This window comes from Loxodonta africana, chromosome 5 (assembly GCF_030014295.1).
Source record: "Loxodonta africana isolate mLoxAfr1 chromosome 5, mLoxAfr1.hap2, whole genome shotgun sequence".
Classification (NCBI taxonomy): Eukaryota; Metazoa; Chordata; class Mammalia; order Proboscidea; family Elephantidae; genus Loxodonta; species Loxodonta africana.
The window spans coordinates 82,837,120-82,858,138 of NC_087346.1; the positions used below are offsets into that span (position 1 = coordinate 82,837,120).

The following is a 21,019-nucleotide window of genomic DNA, read 5'->3' on the forward strand; positions in this document are numbered from 1 at the left end:
GAGAGGGACTCACTTTTGTGTTTGGTTCTCAATCCATGTCATTAGCAATTTCTGCATATCTAATGTAGGTCCCTCAGGCTTTTGTTAGCCTTGTAGCATACAGTGGAGCTTATCCTTTAACACCTTGCAGAATTTTTTTCTTTGTTTTTTAGGGATCGTCATGATTGTCAAGTGTGACGTGCCTAAATCCACTCTGCCCCAATTTCCTATTGGGATTTCTTTATTATGACTTTATGGGACCACAGTCGTATATGTGGTTGGATGTTGCCTGAATGGTCGTTATGTGGTGCATGACTGTATATATTTCCCAGTATTTATTTTCAAGACAGAAGTGAAACAAAAGCCATAACCCCTATGATTCTTACCAGTGGGGGTCTTACTTTGTGTTCTAGGTTGGGAATGGAGCATGATGGACAAGGCAACAGGTGTGGTGATGAGACTGCTATGGGAAGTGTCATGGCTCCCTTGGTGCAAGCAGCCTTCCATCGTTATCACTGGTCCCGATGCAGTGGTCAGGAACTGAAGAGATACATCCAGTATGTCTTCCTGCTGCATGTCATGAAAGCAATTATATTGTAACATGAACACAAACATGGTACTGACTTTTAGGACCTTGATTATAACAAGACTCCCAGTGAATGAAAACTCTTGTTCATAATGGACATTTTCTTATTACTCAGAGCATCTGGTATAATGATTCCATGGTCTAATCAAGATATTTAAACATATAAGACTAGAATTTGAATGTCTTTTTCACTGTGCCTTCCCTTTACTAAATTCTTGATGGGGTCTTTGACTACTGGTCAAACTTGAGTTAAACAGAAAGAGAAGATGAACAAGTGACTCCTGCACATTATACCAGAACATCCCGTTAGTGTAAGTCTCAGGTTCTGTGTTGCCTCTCCATGTGGGGATACAGCAAGCAATACAGAATAAGTTTGTCACAGCACTGTTGCATTTCTAAGTCGTGTTTGGCGTACTTTCATGGGGTAAATAAGAATGTGGGGTCTTTTTCCAAATGACAGCTGAAACCAGCAACCTTGAAATGTGTGCTTTTTAAACCTAGCTCTGTGATCTAATGAAATTTCAGAATATGTGAGCTAAGAATGCTTTTCTATTAGGAATGATTAAAAAAAAATAAAGTCAATTAACAGCATACATTATTTTCCTTCCTACAGTTCCTATGACTGTCTCCTTGATGACCCTTTTGAACATGACTGGCCCAAACTCCCAGAACTTCCCGGAATCAATTATTCTATGGATGAGCAATGTCGTTTTGATTTTGGTGTCGGTTATAAAATGTGCACTGCGGTACGTTCATCACAGTCAGTTTAGATTTTGCATCTTGCAGTCTGTTTACCTAGCTCCTGTTTGGTGAGCTTTACACATCCGCTGGTACAAAAATATCTACGATTGTTTTGTGTTTTCTCTGTTGCTATATGCTAAATCTAAGTGATTTAAATGTATTGTGTGATTTAATCCTTGTGACAGAAAAGAAGGAAGGTAGTATATTTTTATTTTACAGATGAAAAAACTAAGCCTTGCAGAACTTAAACAACTTGCCTAAGTCACACATGTGGTAAATAGGGGAGCTGGACTTTGAAACCAAGGCTGTAAGGCTCCTAAACTTTATGCTCTTTTCTTCATTTGGTTTCTGTGACTTTCAGAGATGAATCCAAAGCCTTCGATAGATTGTCTCTCTTTATCATACTGGTCACAATTCTATATAGCTGTGACTGAGGGAGTGGTTGTACATGAGAATCATATGAGCATCATATGGTATACCAGGAGGCCCAGGAATATGGACTCCATATTCCTGACTGCATGGTCAGATCCTGAATCTGACACTTACCAGAGATATGATCTTGATCACCTTATTTAATCGATCTGTGGCTTAGTTTTCTCATGTACATAATGTGGAAAACTGATAGTATTTGTCTCATAGCATTGATGTAAGGATTAAATTTGATAATGTAACTTAAGTGCTTACTTAGTACAATGCAGGCGTATAATAAATGCTTAATGAAGTCCATTAAAGCCAGTCTTCCATGTGGCTATTTGGATTAGAGGTATACTTGATTAAATGTCTCAGTTGATCTTTAGTAGTTCATAAAAAAAAAAAAAGGAAGGGCTTTTTTATATTTGGAGCAAGTTTATATGTTAGAAAAATAAGTCTATTTCGTGGTACTGAGAAGAAATTAATCTGCACCTCAGAATCTTCCATATGAAGATATCTACAACTATTTCATCTGTCTATAAGGTATATACTGTCAGTTCCTAAGTACATGCATTAATGCTTTAGATATGAGAATTCTGAAGGACTGACTCAATGCTATGGAAAAATACAATTTCTGCATTAAGTTATAGGAGCTGTGACCAAAAAAAAAAAAAAGAAAACTAGGTCTGAAATTGATACTAATAAAAAAAAAATCTGTGATCATAAGTGAGTAATTACCTGTGTATGCAGTGAATAATTGGATAAACTGATGTCTGATATTTTACAAGAATCTGAAGAATGATAAGATGTTTATATTTAGAGAGAGAGCAAAGACAAGCACAGAGCACACGCAGATTTGTATGTGTACTTAAACATATATTTGAATATTATGTGATGTATTCAGAAAATTAAAAAAAAAATTCTTTAACAGTGAGAAAACCATGATTTTCTGCTACTGTCAGGCTTGTAGCCATAACTGTAATCTTAATTTATAACTTATAGTCTCAGCCACAGATTTTTGCGAGTATCAAATATGTGGAAGAGCGACCTATAAACTATAGAACGGTATTATATTTTATTATACCTGAAATACTTCATGTGACATAGGAAGTTTGTTAAATATTTTCTTCTTTTCGTCAACTAATTCTGATAAGTATTTTTATTAACTATATCCGACTATCTGTTTCATGGGTGCCCTGGGGACACAGTAGTTAAGCACTCGACTGCTAACTGAAAGGTTGGTAGTTCAAAACCATGAGCCACTCTGCGGGAAAATGATGTGGCAGTCTGCTTCCTTAAAGATTACAGCCTAGGAAACCCTATAGGATTGCTATGAGTTGGAATCAACTCAATGACAACGGGTTTGGCTTTTTTTGTTTTATCTAGTTTATAAGGAGTTCCTGGATGGCAAAAATGGCTAAGCGCTGGACTGCTAGCCAAAAGGTTGGTGGTTCCAGCCCATCCAGAGGCACTTCAGAAGACAGGCCTGGTGATGTGCTTCTAAAAGTTCATAACCTTGAACACCCTATGGAGTAGTTCTACTCTGACACTCATGGGGTTGCTATGAGTCAGAATCAACTTGATTACAGTAACAACATCTAGTTTATGCCTACAGGTATAAAGAAGAACCATTTTGATGCTTGGAAGCTACAGAGCCATGATAATAAGTTTTCATATTTAAAGCGTTCATATAATTGTTCTTTGTAAAATTACAATATTGTCTATTTTAAAAACCTGAAAATGGAAATGACACACAGCAATATTAGAAGTCAAATAACCAGGGGATCTCAGACATCATTGGTATTTTAGAAAAGCAGAATTCTACTTGGAATTCTTACGCAGTACTTTCTCTTAACATGCCACGACTTTGACTATTAACTTGAAATGTAAATATCCAAGAAATATTACCTGAAGATACTATATGGAATGTATTGTTGGTGTACATCATACTATCTGTATTTCATTGAGAGTTTGATTCTTTCTTCTAGTTCCGAACCTTTGACCCATGTAAACAGCTGTGGTGTAGTCATCCTGATAATCCCTACTTTTGTAAGACTAAAAAGGGACCCCCACTTGATGGAACTGAATGCGCTGCTGGAAAAGTGAGTATATCTGTGTAAACATTGAAGGTTTAAGGTATGTTACATAATGATCCTCTAAAAGAGTCTGGAAAAAGATGTACATAGCTACATTGTCATGGTGCATGAGGTTTCACTATGGTAATAAACTAATATAGTTTAGTTCATACCTACAGGTATGAGCTAATATAGCATGTTACACTAACACACTAATATAGTGTATTAGTTTCTTGTGGCTGCAGTAACAAATTACCACAAACTTGATGGCTTAAAACAATAGAAATTTATCCTTTCAATGTTCTGGAGGCCAGAAGTTTAAAATCAGTTTCTCTAAGCTGAAATCAAGGTATTGGCAGGCCTACACTCCCTCACGAGCCTCTAGTGGAGAATCTTGCCTCTTCCAGCTTCTGGTGGCTTCCACCATTCTTTGATTTTTGGCCGCGTCACTCCAATCTCTGCTTCCATGTTCATATTACTTCTTCTTCTTTTGAGTGTGTCAAATCTCCCTTTACTTCTTTCTTACAAGGACATTTTTTATGGCATTTAGAACCCTGGGTACGCCAGAATAATCTCCTCGTCTCAAAATCCTTAATTTACTCAAATCTGCAAAGACCCTTTTTTTCAAATGAGGTAACATTTACAGGCTCCAGGGATTAGGACCTGATATTTTTGGGGCCACCATTCAGCCAGTTACAGATAGAAGAGGAAGTTGCTGCTCAATAGAATATCTGATCCCTACTAGTAAGATCTGATTTACTTGCTGGCATCCCATTCCTTGTGAAGGTTGCCCAGAAATAGTCAGGCGAACTTATACAGAAGATTTGGCCTAGCTCCTCGGGGACAGATGCCCAGAGGTTTTAAATCTCAAGTGGTGTAGCCAGGACTGGATGCCCAGAAACTGGCTGAGTGCCATGCTACACTCCTCACAAGGAGAATGATCCCAAACTCCAAACAAAGGCTTGTCAAGCACTCAATATGAAGAGCCTTGACTGGTTTGGAAATGAGAAATTACAATGGGACCAAAAACTGGCAAGGAAAATTTATGTAGCTTTTAGTCCTTTTAAAGTCCATTAAAGCTCTATTTCAAATGTGTATAAATTGTATTTTCTGTGAGAATTTATGCATCATCATAATAAAACCTGCCATTATTAGTGTTCAAACTGTGCTAGGCACTATGTTATAAATGCATTCCTTATAGGGTCTTGTTTTGAGAAAACTCATTACAAACTTTTGACTCAAAAAGCAAGAGCAATAATGATATGATTCATGTTTGCTTTATAAAAAAGATACCCTGTAAATCAACTCTGAACATCCAACTCCTCTAAATGTATTTGTGTTACATTTAAATTTACTGAAGTTGAATTTTAAGAAATACAGATATTGTACATAGTTTGAAAAACAAAGTTAAAATGTTGGAAGGGAACTAGCATTTCTTGAACATCTGCTTTGGGCTGGACTCCATATTAGGCATCTCTATAGTATTAGGGTTCTAGTAGTCCCCAGTTTGTTCTTTACTGGCCAGGTGACCATAAACTCCTCATGAACATATTTGAGCCTCAATTTGCCTCATCTAAAAGGTGAGGATAATGTATCTGACCTGTTTCTTATTATGGAAACCCTGGTGCCATAGTGGTTAAGTGCTACAGCTGCTAGCCAAGAGGTCAGCAGTTCAAATTCACAAGGCACTCCTTGGAAACTCTATGGGACAGTTCTACTCTGTCCTATAGGGTCGCTATAAGTTGGAATCGATTCGGCAGCAGTGGGGTTTTTTTTTTTTTTTTTTTTTTTGGTATTTCTTGTTATGAAGGAAAACTTTTAAAAGTATATGAAAGTGTTTGAAATTTGGGTATGATAAGAAAAGGTGCATTCTGTGTATGTTAAGTGATTTTTTTCCTAAACTGAGGCACATATTTTAATGTCATTTTGTTAGAAGAGCACATAACCAAAAAAAAGGGCACATATTACCCTTAAAAATCCTAATAATATAGATAATGAGAGATGAAGGGTAGATAGCACCTACTGTGCAATTTGGATGCTAATTCTTATTGATTATGATGTTTGATACTCACTGGTGAATGTATCGTTTACAAACTTGACTGAATGAATGTTATTTTTTCACTTTAAGTTTTATACTTAAAAAATACAAATCTCAGTTATTCTTCTTACAGGGTATCTTACTAGGATAATTGCTCTTGGATAATTTTAAATGCATTTTCACCTGGAAATAAAAGAGAAATGAAGCCTTCAAATAGGCTTTTAAAACAACTTTGGCTGTAGCGTATGCATGATACTCATGATTGCCTTGTGTTATTTTCTTAAGTGGTGTTATAAGGGTCATTGCATGTGGAAGAATGCTAATCAACAAAAACAAGATGGCAATTGGGGATCATGGACCAAATTCGGCTCCTGCTCCAGGACGTGTGGAACTGGTGTTCGTTTCAGAACACGCCAGTGCAGTAATCCAATGTGAGTGTAACCCCTATAATTCCAATTATTTTTGGACAAATCAGAAAATGTTACAAGATCCTGTTATTAATATTCTGCTTCATGGAGTACATGTGAAATACAGAATGAGGGAACTAATTGTTCACAGTGCATAAACCAGTGACTATTTCAAATAAGGAGTCCCTGGGTGGTGCAAATGGTTAGCATGCTAGGCTGCTCACCGAAAGGTTGGAGGTTCAAGTCTACCTAGAAGCATCTCAGAAGAAAGATCTGGCCATCTATTTCCAAACACTAGCCATTAAAAACCTTATGGAGCACAGTTATACTGTGAAATACGTGAGGTCACCATGAGTTGAGGTTGCCTCGATGACAACTGGCTTTTTTTTCAGATAAACCTCTACTTATCAATCTTGCGAAGAGTAGTCAGTGATGAAGGTTAAAAGCTCAAGTGCAGATTTCAGATTTATGAAGAATTAGCTATTCAGGAATGTTAAGAAACTGAGCAGGGAAAGTAGATCCTTGTGCTCTTAGGGCCTGGGCACTGCAGACTGTGAGATCTGGCTGCAGAAGTAAAGATGCATCAGGGAAGGGGCAGTGTCAGCCAGAAAGACACATCTACACTAGGGTTCAGAATGAGGCAGCAAAAAGAAGTCCAAGAAACTTTTTTTGGGAAAAGTTATTTATTCATTCACTCAGACTAAATTTAAATCCCTGTTGAGTGCTCAGCACACTTTATTTTCTGAAGGAAAATAAAAATGTATTGAATTTAGGACATTCTTCATTGTTTAGGGTTTAACATGTGAGCAGCCCTTTCTCTCCATCCATGGCAGCAAGATGTCTCTGAGCATGTCTTTTAATATGTCACATACTCACATACGTGTCTTCTCAGGAAGAGATGATGGTAGCTTTAGTGTAACAAAAACAATAAAAATTATACTAAAAGCAGCTAAGGTTTACTGAGAGGCAGGCTCTGCTGCACATGCTTTAAATATGTTAACTCATTTAATTCTCACACCTTTTCTTTACAGAAGATGGTATTATTATTTGCATTTTACATGTGAGGAAACTGAGGCATAGATTTGAGGTCAAAATTTCTTTGTGTTATAGTTACATGTTTTATACATCATGGAAAATATAATTTTCCTTAGTCCAGATACATGATCTTTCTTTATATACTTTGTCCAGGCATTTAAAAGATACTGTTTGAAATGTTGACATAAGTTTAGGTTGGCCCCTCCCCGCCACCCAACTCCCCAGCACGGATAGGGTGCTTTTGGAAAGGGACCAAAATTAGGAAGCATGAGTTCATTCACTTTGCACTGGCAGCCCAGAAGCCCTGGCTTCTTGCCCTCGAGCACTGTGTCTGGCAGTTTCAAAGGCTGGACCAAAGCCAAAAGTCCTTTTTAAATGTTGTCTTTTCTTTAGGCCCATCAATGGTGGTCAGGATTGTCCTGGTGTTAATTTTGAGTACCAGCTTTGTAATACAGAAGAATGCCAAAAACACTTCGAGGACTTTAGAGCACAACAGTGCCAGCAGCGTAACTCCCACTTTGAATACCAGAATACCAAACACCACTGGTTGCCATATGAGCACCCTGACTGTAAGTAGACACCTGCTTTTTCCTGCCCTGTGGATGGTTACTTACAGTTTGAGCTTTGTCAACACCAATCCCTTGCACTCTCAATCCCTCTTTGGTCACTTAGAAAACTTGATGCTTATACAGATAAGCCCTCCTCAGTTTCTCAGAGTAAAGCCGAAGTACTCCTTTCTCTAGAGATGTAAGAATTGTGGAATAGTTCCTGGCAAATAGTGTTACTACCATCACCAGTGAAAAGACCAGTGGAAAGCAACAAATGGGAGAGAAGTCTGGGCAAAGAAATAATGTCCTGATTGAACTGAGATCCCTCTATTAGGAAATGCTTCTGAAATATTGTGACAATTCCTTTCTCAATAACTAGAGAAAAATATAGCCCTTTTATAATTGAATCAGGACCAATAAAAAGGCCATTTTGCAATAATAAAATGTACTTCATAGCCTTTTATTTATGGACTGTATACGAGTTACAAAAAAAATACACTTGGAATTCCCTTTTGATGTTTCACTTCTTACCTCTGAATTTTTGGTTAAATATGATCAAATGGAAACTTCTCGCCATATTTCTTATTTGGGCAAATAAAAGAAAATATTTACATGGTTATCAAGCAATATAATACACTACTGGTTTCAGTTTGAAAGCCGTTTTGAAGGAAAGGTACATGCATATTGAAATTCAAAGTTGTAGTTCATTAAAAAGAAATGCATTATTTTTTATCTATTTTGATGAAGTGAGTTGCACAATTTATATTAAATTTAATTAAGGAGGCCCTACGAGAAGCAAAAACTATATTACATGATCAGGTCAAATCAGAGAGAAACTCAGCCCTCTAATAGCCACTAAAACCAATTAGGTTTTGAGTTAAAGTATATTAAGTGGCTGTGGTTTGTAAGTTGTAGGTCGAGGATTGGCTTACAACTCAGTGTGCCTGGGACAGTCCCAGTTTATTCCTGTCAGTGCTGCAAAATTATTAATAAGAGCCCCCATTCACTTTCACAAGTATCCCAGTTTGGATGAATAAATTACATGGTCACCTTGGTTAAAATAAGTGTGCCAAATATGCATACTTGTCTCTTATTCCTTGTTTTATTTATTTGCACAGTATCCCTTATATTTGCGTGAAATCACATTGACACTTTATATTTTAAAAATAACATAGACTGTGCTGTTGAAACATATCATATTATGTAAATCATTTTTATCCTCCATACTGTGCAGCCAAGAAAAGGTGCCACCTTTACTGCCAATCCAAAGAGACTGGAGATGTTGCTTATATGAAACAGCTGGTGCACGATGGAACACGCTGTTCTTACAAAGATCCCTATAGCATATGTGTGCGAGGAGAATGTGTGGTGAGTTAAACTTGCTCCCCAAAGACTTCCTACAGTGTGATGCAATTCTGCATTCATTATCTTTCAGTGTTTAAAAAAAAAATTTCTTTAACTGTTTATTACATGTGAAATCACATTATAATGAAGCCCTGTGAATAAGTCAAGAGCTAAAATAAATTTAGGAGAAATTTTGCTTACTGAAATCAAACTTTGTTCACTGGGGAATCAAAATTCAGATAGTTTTCAGTATCTAAGTTATTCTGGTACCTCCAGATTGGAAATTCAGCAACTTGGGAAGAATGCATTGCTTTGAGTATTTTACTAGTAGCTATTTGATACTAAAATACACGCTTTTCTTTTTTAAAAAAAATTCAATGCTAAATGTACTTTATGTTTTTCTTGCTAAAGATAATAGAGACTTCTCCTTCTTCCTCTCTCACTTTCTAATTGATTCTAAGTTTAAATGCTGAGTTCCACATCAGAACAAGAGTAGTGTAGAAGCAGATAGGGATCACAATAGAGGGCCCCGGACGGAGCTGGAGAAAAATGGAAAACAAAATTCTAACTCACAGAAAAAGACCAGACTTACTTGGCCTGACAGAAACCCCGAGAACATGGCCTCCGGACGCCCTTATAGCTCAGTACTGAAGTCACTCGTGAAGTTCACCTTTCAGCCAAACATTAGACAGGTCCATAAAACAAAATGAGACTCAAGGAGCACACCAGCCCAGGGACAAGGACTAGAAGGCGGAAGGGGACAGGAAAGCCAGTAACGGGGAACCCAGGTTCGTGAAGGGAGTGTTGACATGTCATGGGGTTGTTAACCTCTGTCACAAAACAATATGTGTATTAACTTTTTCATGAGAAGCTAGTTTGTTTTGTAAACTTTCATCTAAAGTACAATTTAAAAGAAAAAAAAAGTAGTGCAGAAGCAAGAACAATGATTTTTGCCCTCTTCTAACTGCTTTTTTAAAAAATATAGCTTGTTTTCTTGTTCATGTTTATTAGTTAAATTTTAATATAAAATTGTCCTTATTAACTGAACAACTGGTCCTAAAGCCTATTGCCTTGTCATTTCGGTACAATTAAGTTATTCTGTTAATGAGTCTCAAGTACATGGATGCCTCATAGTTGGACTGAAATGTCCCGGAGAGTAGAATCTATGATTTGTCCAACTTTTACCTCCCGCAGTATCTAGTGCATTATGTATATGTGCTGGCATTTCTTCCCTTGCCCACTTCCATCCTGGACTTAAGAGTTCAATGAGGTATCATTACCCTACACTGATTTACATCAAGGACTTAACCCAGCTCTGAAAATCGTCAGTAGTTCACTAGTAAATTAATGAGAAAATTTAAACTCTTCCTGGTATTCTAGGCCTTCCACAGTCTGTGCTATGCAAATCTGTCACCTGTTCTGTCACGCAACACTAACCTTCCACTGGTTTCAATATTGGTTTAAGTATTGTTCTCTGAACCTACTTCTCTTGAGCGAACCACTTCCGTGGCTCTGTTTTAATCTCTTCACATACCGGAAATGCCTGTACTCTGTATTCCTTTAAGACCCTATGAAAGCCTCCACCTCTGGGAAGTTTTCTCGACTTTTAAGACTCTTACAAATGTATGAGTCACTATTTTATTATTCATATTTATAAATACGAAAGCAACAAGGAAAAAGCAACATTTTTTTCTGTTTTTGTCTTTCAACACCAGCTGCAACATCTATGCTCAATAAATGTTTGATGATTATAACCATGTATGATGGGGGTAAATATAAGTTTACAATTGTTCTTTGAAAGATTTTTAATAGATATTAAAAAGCAAGGCCACAGTGAAAACTTGTTGCAGACTGGCTAGATGTTGTAACGTGGTTATACAAATGGCTCACCATTCTCTGAGATGCTGACCTTTACTTTGGCACATTGAAATTAGCGACATTTAACACCTTCTTTCCCCAGAAAGTGGGCTGTGATAAAGAAATTGGCTCCAATAAGGTTGAGGATAAGTGTGGTGTCTGTGAAGGAGATAATTCCCATTGTCGAACTGTGAAGGGGACATTTACCAGAACTCCAAGGAAGCTTGGTAAGATGAAGTTTCTATGCACCTAGTATCCTTCTTTTTGCTTTGTACTTTTTGAGAACTTTTAAGAATGCATCCTTTTCAATAAACGTAACAAAAAATTGGCAGGTGATTTATTTTTTTTCTAGATCACCTTTTAGAAAACTATTTTAAATAATTAAAAAAAAAAAGCTCTGGATTCGCACTCCATAGCTACTATGATGAAAGAAGGCTACTAAAAACAATATCAATTATTGCAGTAAGATAAAATCTGTTTTATTTTGTGTTTTTAATAAAATGCACTAGATCTAATTAGTAGAGTTGCTGCTTATTTTGAATTTTCTTTTACACATAAATTGCTGATCAGGAGTTAAAAATCACCAAACATTAAATATAATGTTTTTAATGTTGCCAAAGTTTTGCTTTTTTTATTTTAAAACTGAGCAAGGTTATCCTATTTATAAATGTGTAATTTGAGAATCCATATTTCATATAGCTTTAAAAAATTTTATTAAAAAATTTGAGATACAACCAAAAATAAAAGGAACCCTGGTGACAGTGCTCAGCTGCTAACTGAAAGGTCAGCAGTTCGAACCCACCAGCCATTCCAAAGGAGAAAGATATGGCAGGCAGTCTGCTTCCGTAAAGATTTACAGCTTTGAAAGCCATGTGGAGCAGCTCTTCGCTGTCCTGTAGGGCTGCTATGAGGCAGAATTGACTCATCAGCAATGGTTTGTTTTGTTTGTGTATAATTGCTTATATGTGCAAACTTTGACGCTTGTTACCTAATCAATGTCCTAGACTGAAGCATACACCAAAGTTTCCACAGATGGAGCAAATAATACCCGCATACAACAAATATACAAAAATATTTGTATGCTCATAATTACTCATTGAAATTTTCATGAAAGGTTTAGATGCAAACATTACTAATTTCTTCAATTTTTAACAAATATTATTCAGTGATTCAACCAGCATTTATTGGGCAAATGCTTCTCTTGGCATTCAGCATTTAAAAATAAATTTGATGTGATGGCTGCCTTGAGAAGCTTCTCTTATGTCTTCTTAACACTGTCAATATAGTCTCTAAGAGAATGACAGGAAAAAAAAAAAGAAAAGAAAAGAAATTTGTATTACTTTGAGCATGTTGTGATGATAATTTTTCCTTTTAGGAAAAAAAAGGAAAGTATAAAAAAAGTTAGTCTTCATCCAAGTGGAATAATTCTTTGTTCTTTGTATAACCATTGTACACCAGCTATCCAACTTAAGCTAATTCCAGGCACATCAATTTTCATATATTTAGGACAGCAGAACTGGATGACTGCATTCTAATGTGCATCTCTTAGGTATCCCCTACACTAGTTACTGATGTCTTTTCTATTTCTGTGTGAGAGTTACTATGTTTTATACTTTGAAAATTGTCTTAAAACGTATTTTTAAAAGCAAATATTATCATTTCAGTCCAATTATTTTAATAAAGCAAATGAAATCAGAATTATATGCATTATATTATGGTTTTGGCACAGTTAAATGTATTTTTCTTCATCTGATTGTGAAATACTTTATTGGGCTTTCTTTGTTGGAATTATATGTTATCATTTTCTTTTGGGTGAAAAATAATTCCTTTTGCTTTATTTCCAGAGTGAATCACTATAGGGAAAAAATGTTTTTGCCATAATCATTTATTCCATATTATGTGTAATATAAGATAGTAATACTGTTTTTCAGATACCTGCAAAATTATGCTAAACCTGTGAATTAAAGGTCAGAAGAGGTGGTGATAGCTTTCATCAGCCATACAGCTCCAAACTGTTCAAAGTTAACCTAACATTCATTTCTTTGCAATAATGTTGTCTTCACAGTTATTCAATAGACTAATTAACCTTTTCCAACAGGAAAGCAATTAAGCAAGAGGTGCCAAAAAGAATTCAAGTTGCTGGAAAATGAAATCTGCAAGTATTCAACTTCAAATCACCTACATCATTTTGCATTCATGCTTAGTCTTATGTTCATTGACTATTAACAGTTTATTGGCACTAGCTAGCTATTGTAACTGCATTTTTATTTCAACATAAAAAACAACAACGTATTTTGTATCTTACCTTAATAAAATATGTATGGCTTATCACATAGTCAATGAAACAGCAAGACTTTGATAAACATGAAACCTCTACTAATTAAAGACATTCTGTTTAAGGGAAGACGAGAGGCGCTTTCACTTTACCCAAAGGAGCTCGCAATATTTCTCTTGCAGAAACAAGGGAAGCTAAAAATGTACTGGGTAAGTTGTAGTGAACTGCAGAAAGACGGGCATCCATAAATGGCATCAAGCTGTTTTGCTGTGCCTGGCATCGTAAGCATGTTCCTTCTGGCCATTGCATACTCAGGCGAACATGATACGTTCGTTTCATGTCATCTGTTGGACTTCACCCCAGGCTAAGCCCTTAACACCAAAATGTCTCCAGTTAGTTAAGACATTAATAAACATGGTGAACAAAGTTAGGTACATTTACCCATAGGTACATATTAACTGTCCACGTACAAATAACAAAAACATGTTTGTTTATTTTTCCCGATCTTATCTGTAATGTGTATTGATTGATAACTGAGTTTCTTCCAATTTTTATTGTATATTATATGAATTGGGTATTTCATAATGTGCTGAAAGTGCAAGTTACATAATCTTCCTCCATTTAATTATTTTTCTCATAAAAATGAGATATTATCTTGGTCTATTTGACCTATTGTTGATTTTATATTATTTTTTTTTTATTGTAAGTTATCATAATTCTAGGATGTGAGATACTACTAGGAAGGCTTTACCGTGTATCACATTGAATGTAATAGGATTGATACATGATTTTAAAACCAAAGACAGCCATTTAAGCATATTGGCTTTATTATTTCTGTCTTGGCAGAATGAGGTCAAAGTGAATGTAAATGCAATATCCAACATAACTGGCAGACCTTTTCCAATGAAATGATTTGGTTAAATCTACAACATGTATTTTAAAACATTCTCACTGTATAACTTGTTTAAGTCTTGAAAATTAATTGTTGATCATAATAAAAGTTAATTACTGATTATTCTTTGGCAGTTTCTTTAGAATGAAGTAGGCTGTTTTAAATATGAAAATATTTTGTTGATTAGAAGTGTGGCTATCTATACTTGCCACTTAGGCTATTAAAAGACTATATAAGCAGATAAAATATCTCAAGGAGTCAGTCCACCAACTAAGTACACAAAAAAATGGCCGCATTACAAAAGGGAGGTTTAGAAAGCTAGATTTACATGGGGGAACATAGAACGTTATAGTATTTGCCTAATTGCTGACACAGTTCATAGATCAACACAAGATAAATGACTAAAACATTGATAACAGTATTAACTTTCCCCCCCACTTAAAAAAAAAAAAGAAAGTGCCCTCTAAGCTCATGCCGATGTCACAAAAGCTACCAATTCTTTGAAATAATTTCTGAAACTGCTTCTTTTCATTTAGGGATGCCCTCTTCTGCATATTGGAGCAGTAATAATGTAGTGCTCTACTAACCATGGTTGTTGCTTTTGTTTTTTTCTTTGCTTCTTCCAATATTTATTACACATGCAAAGGGTACCTTAAGATGTTTGATATACCCCCTGGTGCTAGACATGTGCTAATCCAAGAAGACGAGGCCTCTCCTCATATTCTTGGTAAGTGTCTCTGTCCTAATGGCTCTGCTTTAACGTGCATATATGTATATACATATATAAAACCCAAAAACCAAACCCAGTGCCATGGAGTCGATTCCAACTCATAGCAACCCTACAGAACAGAGTGGAACTGCCCCATAGAGTTTCCAAGGAGTGCCTGGTGGATTTGAACTGCCGACCCTTTGGTTAGCAGCTGTGGCACTTACCCACTACACCACCAGGGTTTCCATATACATATATATGTACATATATATATGTGTATGTTGCTATAGGGTTGCTATGAATTGGAAACTACTGGATGGCAACAGGTTTTATATGTATGTGTATATGTATATGCCTATGCATATGTGTTCGTATATGTATACATATATATACAAACACACATGTATATAAGGATTAAAATTACATATTAGTACATCAATTTAATAAAGTATGGTTTTAGTCGGTGGTTTTTTCCAACTATTCTTACTTTAAAACAAATATCCAAAACTAAAGCTTTAATTTGGGGTGGAACTTGGGATTGATTCATTATTACATGAGGAAAAAGAATCATTTGAAAAGATTGTATTCATTGTATATTTTTCCTTTGCACTGAGGGCTGCTGAGAAAAATAAATATCCTAATTAATAAAATACAGTAAATTGAGGGATAATATCAGAAAAATATGCCGTATTTATGTTGATAAGTAAGTTCTGATATTTTGGTTGATGCTACACTGTATGCCTCCCTGTATTTTTATTGCGTCTTAAGTTCTTTGGCTGAAAAGCAACCACATGCTTCAGTGGATTTTTCCTAAATATCTGACATGTGTCAGGTTTCTCACTGACACATGCAAATCCATTTGCATGGCTGTTTAGAATTTCCAAAAGCAGATTCTTTTCCTCCTTTATGAGAGGATCACGTAGAAATGCTGCTTTGGAGGGATTTGTGTTGAAAGTGCTACGTGCAAATGTGAACGTAACTTTCACCTATTCCCTGGCCTATTTTATTAATAAGAAGAAGACATCACCTGTCAGCACCATGAAAATTTGCAGCAAATTGCCTGTTTTCATGTGTGACTTAAGAAAAACGCATTGTTTTATGGCGCTTCATTCAGAATTGTGGAGTTTTTAAAAATATCTAAATTATACGCACTGCTAGATGATGTAACAGTTTAGCAGTTAGCCATAGTTCTATCTCCAGTAATTAAAATTTCTTATTCATCAACCTAGAGTTCAGATTATTATCTTTGGAAAATTTAGACTAAGTTCAAGAGGAGTAATTCTAGTTAATTAAAATTATTCATGTTTTCTAAGTATTGTCAGTAATGGTAATGACTTAGGTGGTTTTTCTAACTTATCACTGTATGTCGATAAACACCTCCAACATTTTAAGTCCCAGTTATTGCTTTTTATCCATTAGAGGAAATTTTTTTTAATTTCAGAATGTATCGTAGATGTGTAATACATTAAGAATTCTAGCAGCAGTAAGCAGCGTTTTTCTAGCCTTGTGAGTAGGTGAGGTGGCCTTGGCACTTTATAATTGTAGGGTTGCTATGAGTCGGAATCGACGGCAGTGGGTTTGTGTTAAAAGCTAAATTGTTTGTTTACCTGATAATTAGTTCAACCATATTGTGTGCCTACAAATATTTTGACCAGTTTTAAAGAGATACAAAGTAAAGTAAATGAGCCATTATTTTATAGCATAAGTGCTTTATACTAATTACTGGACATGTATCTACTGTTTTCAAAATATTCCCAGCTACCTGAGGAAATGTATAAGATGCGTGAGTTAGAAACTGTTAACCTCTTTGGCATTGTTTTCAAATTTGGGAATACGTGCGAAGATTATTTTCTTGCCATCTAAATATCTTTCCATTGTTTTTGACTAGTCAGAAATGCTACTTGAAGGTTTTGAATGCCTAGTAAAGGAAATGGGAGTCATATCAGACTTGACACTCATTTAGATTGTTTTAATGCTAATAAAGAAACATGGTCTTACTATGATAGACTTACTGTGGAACTTCTGAACTGTCACTTGATAAGATGCAATGTGTACTGGTTACTATTTTCCTTCCTTTAGCTATTAAGAACCAGGCTACAGGCCACTATATTTTAAATGGCAAAGGGGAGGAAGCCAAGTCTCGGACCTTCATAGATCTTGGCGTGGAGTGGGATTATAACATCGAAGATGACATTGAAACTCTTCACACCGATGGACCCTTACATGACCCTGTTATTGTGTTGGTATGTGGTGCTGCGGACTCAATATGTAGTTGGTTTAATTTATAATTTCATAATTAATTAATCTGAAAACATGTTTAAACATTGATCATGTAGTTGCTTTTTTTTTTTTAACTAAATCCATTTATTTCCCCCCTATTCTTTGTGCAATTTGTCATGTATTTTATTTTACATACATTATAGACATAACAGTACAGTAAACAGTTCTCTGTTTCCGTGGGTTCTGCATTCATGGATTCAATACCTCGGATCAAAACTTTTTGAAAAAGAAAACAAATGTTACATTGTTGCTGATGTGTCTGACGTAGTTAGGCCTATGGAGGCTGCATCTGTACTAAGCATGGCCAATCACCTAAACGGTACAGTAATGACAACTATTTACACAGCATTTACATTGCATCAGATATTATCAGCAAGTTAGAGATGATTTAAAGTATACATGAGGACGTACATAGGTTATATGCAAATCTTACGTCACTTTAAGGGACTCGAGTAGCCTCAAATTTTGGTATCTGTGAGGTCCTGGGACCAGTCCTCAGTGGATACTGAGGGACAACAGTATTACTTCGACTTAAGCAATCAGTTGTATTTTAAAGATATCCAGAGAAGAATAGATTTTTGTATTTACCCAGATACTTACAACTTCCGGTGCTTGTCATTCCTTCCTATAGCTCTAACTTTCCATCCGACACCATTTATCTTCAGTATAAAGAACTTCCTTTAGCATTTCTTGTGGTGTGGGTTTACTAGCAATGAATTCTCTCATCTTTGAATTATCTAAAAATGTTTTTATTTCACCCTCACATTCGAAGAATGTCTTCACTAGGTGTAAAATTTGGGGATGCTAGCTTTATATTGTTGTTGGTTTTTCTTTTGATTCCATTAAAGATATTTTTACACTGTCTTCTGGAATCTATAGCTTATAATGGGAAGTCAGTTTCATTTATATTGCTACTCTATGTAATGTGTTATTTTTTCTAGCTGTTTTTTAAGATTTTTTTTTAATGTAATGTGTTATTTTTTCTAGCTGTTTTTTAAGATTCACACTCTCTTTTGACAATTTGACTAGAATATATTTATATATTTAGGTGTTGTCTCTTTTGTATATATCCTGCTTGGAGTTTACTGATCTTGAGTCTGTAGATTGATGTTTTTGCCAAATTTAGGTAAATTCTCCATTGTCTTCAGCTATTCTTTTTGACCCCATCACTCTCTTCTCAACTTCTGGTACTCATTTACATGTGTGTTAAACCAATTGAAATTATTCCACAAGTCTCAGGCTATGTTCATTCTTTTGTAATCATTCTTTTTTCTCTGTTCTTCAGACTAGATAATTTCTCTTGAGTTGTGTTCAGGTTCACTGACTATTTCTTATGCATCTCCAATCTACCATTAAGCCTACCCAGCCATTTTTTTGTTTTTTAATGACAGGTGGTATACTTTTCTAGAATTTTCTTTTTAATTTCAATTTCTATGCTGAGATTTCCATATATTTTCACTCATTTTTGTCTAGCTTTCCCTTTAAGTTCTGAGTCTTCATGGCGTCTGTTTCTATTGGCTGTTTCTTTTTTGTTTTTTCCCCTTGATTAAATGTCTCATTTTCCTGCTTCTTGTAATTTTTTATTGTACACTGAACATTATGGTTGATAAGTTGTAGGATGTTTGGTTAATATTGCCCTCCTTAAAGTTTTTTCAGTTTTGTTCTCACAGGAAGCTAAATTATTGGTAGATCCTCTGATCTTGTGTAAGGAGCCCTGGTAGCCCAAATGGTTAGGCACTCAGCTGCTAACTGAAAGGTTGGCAGTTTGAAGCCACCCACCTGCTGCATGGGAGAAAGACCTGGAAATCTGCTTCCATAAAAATTATAGCTAAGAAAACCCTATAGGGCAGTTTTACTCTGTTATATGAGCTCACTATGTGTTAGAATGGACTCGATGGCACCCCACAACTGATCCTGTGCGGCCTGGTTTTATTCTTTGTCAGGATTGGACTTTTTCACTTTTTTCTTGTTCTTATCACCTGGCCATCCTAGTGTCTTAACTGAATACGTGAAGTGGTAGTGAGGCCTCTCAACCCTGGCCGGATCAAAAATCCGAGTCTCTCAGACCTGACCGACCTCCAGTATTTCTGTCCCACTTGCAGTTCCTCAGCAGCTACTCATTGGTAGGCCTCATGGTGTCTGTCCCAGGCATGCACAGACCAGCCCATCAGTCAAGGACCCATGCAGACCAGCTCTCTATGAAGCTCTCCCTTTTTTAGTCTCCTGCCATGTAAGTTCCAAGCTGCTGTGATTCCCATCTCAATTCAGTGAGACCGCTGTGGTTAGCTTGGACTCCTCCTCCCAATGTCATAGTCTAGAACCTGTCCCCAGTCAGGATGCCAGGACCTGGTATGTTTCTCTTCTCAAAGCAATCATTGTTCTGTACTCTCCATTATCCATTGCCAAAGGAACAGTTTCCTCATACATTCTGTTCGCCTTTGCAACAGGAGTGCAAATCCTTTACTCTCTCATAGATGAAAGCAGAGGACATCTCCTCGATTTGAAATGTATTGTTGGATACGGTACACAAATATTTATAGGATTCTCTGTTAAAAATACTACACTAATCAAAAACCAAGCTTTCCAACTGGATTCCAAGTCTTTTTTCTTTTATTCCTTTGAAAATCATTTCCCTTTGGTGAAGTGTCTGTTTAAATGTTTTGTCCATTTTTAAAGTGGATTGTTTTCTTTTTACAGAGTTTTGAGAGTTCTTTAAATGTAATCAATGTAAGTCCTCTGCGAAAAATGTGATTTGCAAATATTTCTCCCAGCCCATAGCTTGTCTTTTCATTCTCTTAGTTGTACCTTTCACAGAGCAAAATATTGTAAAATTTTACTGAAGTTCAGTATTATCAGTTTTTTTCCATTACAAATCAAGATGTTGGTTTTCTGTAAGAATTTTTTTGTCTAGCCCAAGGTCAAAAAATTTTCTCCTGCTTTTTTTTTTTTTTGTAACAGTGTTAGAGCTTATATTTACATTTAGGTTTATGACCTATTTTGAGTTGATTTTTATATAGATTTTGTATAAGATATTAGGTTCATATTTTTGCATATAGAACCCTGTATTAGTTACCTATCATAGCATATCAAATCACCCCACACCTAATGGCTAAAAACAAGAAACACTTATTATCTCACAGTTTCTGTGAGTCAGGAATCCGGGAACAACTTAACTGAGTCATTCTGGCTCAAAGTATCTCATGAGTCCTCACAACATGGCAGCTGGAATACCTCTCCTCAGAACTGCCTCACAGCGCAACATAGCAACTGACGTTCCTACCCTCAGGACTGGCTCACAGCACAACATGGCAACTGACATTCCCCTCCTCAGGACTACTCACAGCACAACAGCTCTGTTCCACCAGAGGAAGTAATTCCAGAGGCAGAGAAAGTGAGAGAGCACACCTAAAACTGAAGTCAGTGTTTTTTAACCTTATCTTGAAAGTAACATCCCATCACTTCTGCAATATTCTGTTTGCTAAAAGCAAGTCACTAATTCAAGTCCACACTCAAGGGGAGGGGAACTAAGCTCCACTAAGCGGGAAAAGTTATGAAAAAATGTATCGATATTTTTAAAGTCACCATACTCTCCAGCTACTCCAACATCATTTGTTAAAAAGACTGTCGTTTCTTGCTTAAATAGCTTTTTCATCTATGTCAAAACTTAATTGTCTAAATCCAATTGGGTCTATTTCTGGACCTTCTGTTTTATAGGGTAAATAATTTTAGAGCAAAAATATATATTAATCAAAATTTTATTTAGATTACCTTAAGTTTGAATGATTGGAAATCCAAAATTCTAGTTAGCTGTCAAATAACTACCCATTAAAAAAGTCCATTGC

General features: G+C 35.9%; 1 protein-coding gene across 1 annotated transcript in view; it reads left to right on the forward strand.

The window, feature by feature from the left end:
* ADAMTS3 (ADAM metallopeptidase with thrombospondin type 1 motif 3) overlaps window positions 1-21,019 on the forward strand; it is a 307,945-nt gene that overhangs the window by 263,710 nt on the left and 23,216 nt on the right. Inside the window, exons 9-17 of the mRNA XM_003414158.4 lie at window positions 393-536; window positions 1,179-1,311; window positions 3,706-3,819; window positions 6,116-6,261; window positions 7,666-7,841; window positions 9,055-9,188; window positions 11,125-11,248; window positions 14,835-14,915; window positions 16,977-17,140. Coding sequence (XP_003414206.2) covers window positions 393-536; window positions 1,179-1,311; window positions 3,706-3,819; window positions 6,116-6,261; window positions 7,666-7,841; window positions 9,055-9,188; window positions 11,125-11,248; window positions 14,835-14,915; window positions 16,977-17,140 — 1,216 coding nt within the window. The remainder of the gene's footprint in view (window positions 1-392; window positions 537-1,178; window positions 1,312-3,705; window positions 3,820-6,115; window positions 6,262-7,665; window positions 7,842-9,054; window positions 9,189-11,124; window positions 11,249-14,834; window positions 14,916-16,976; window positions 17,141-21,019) is intronic.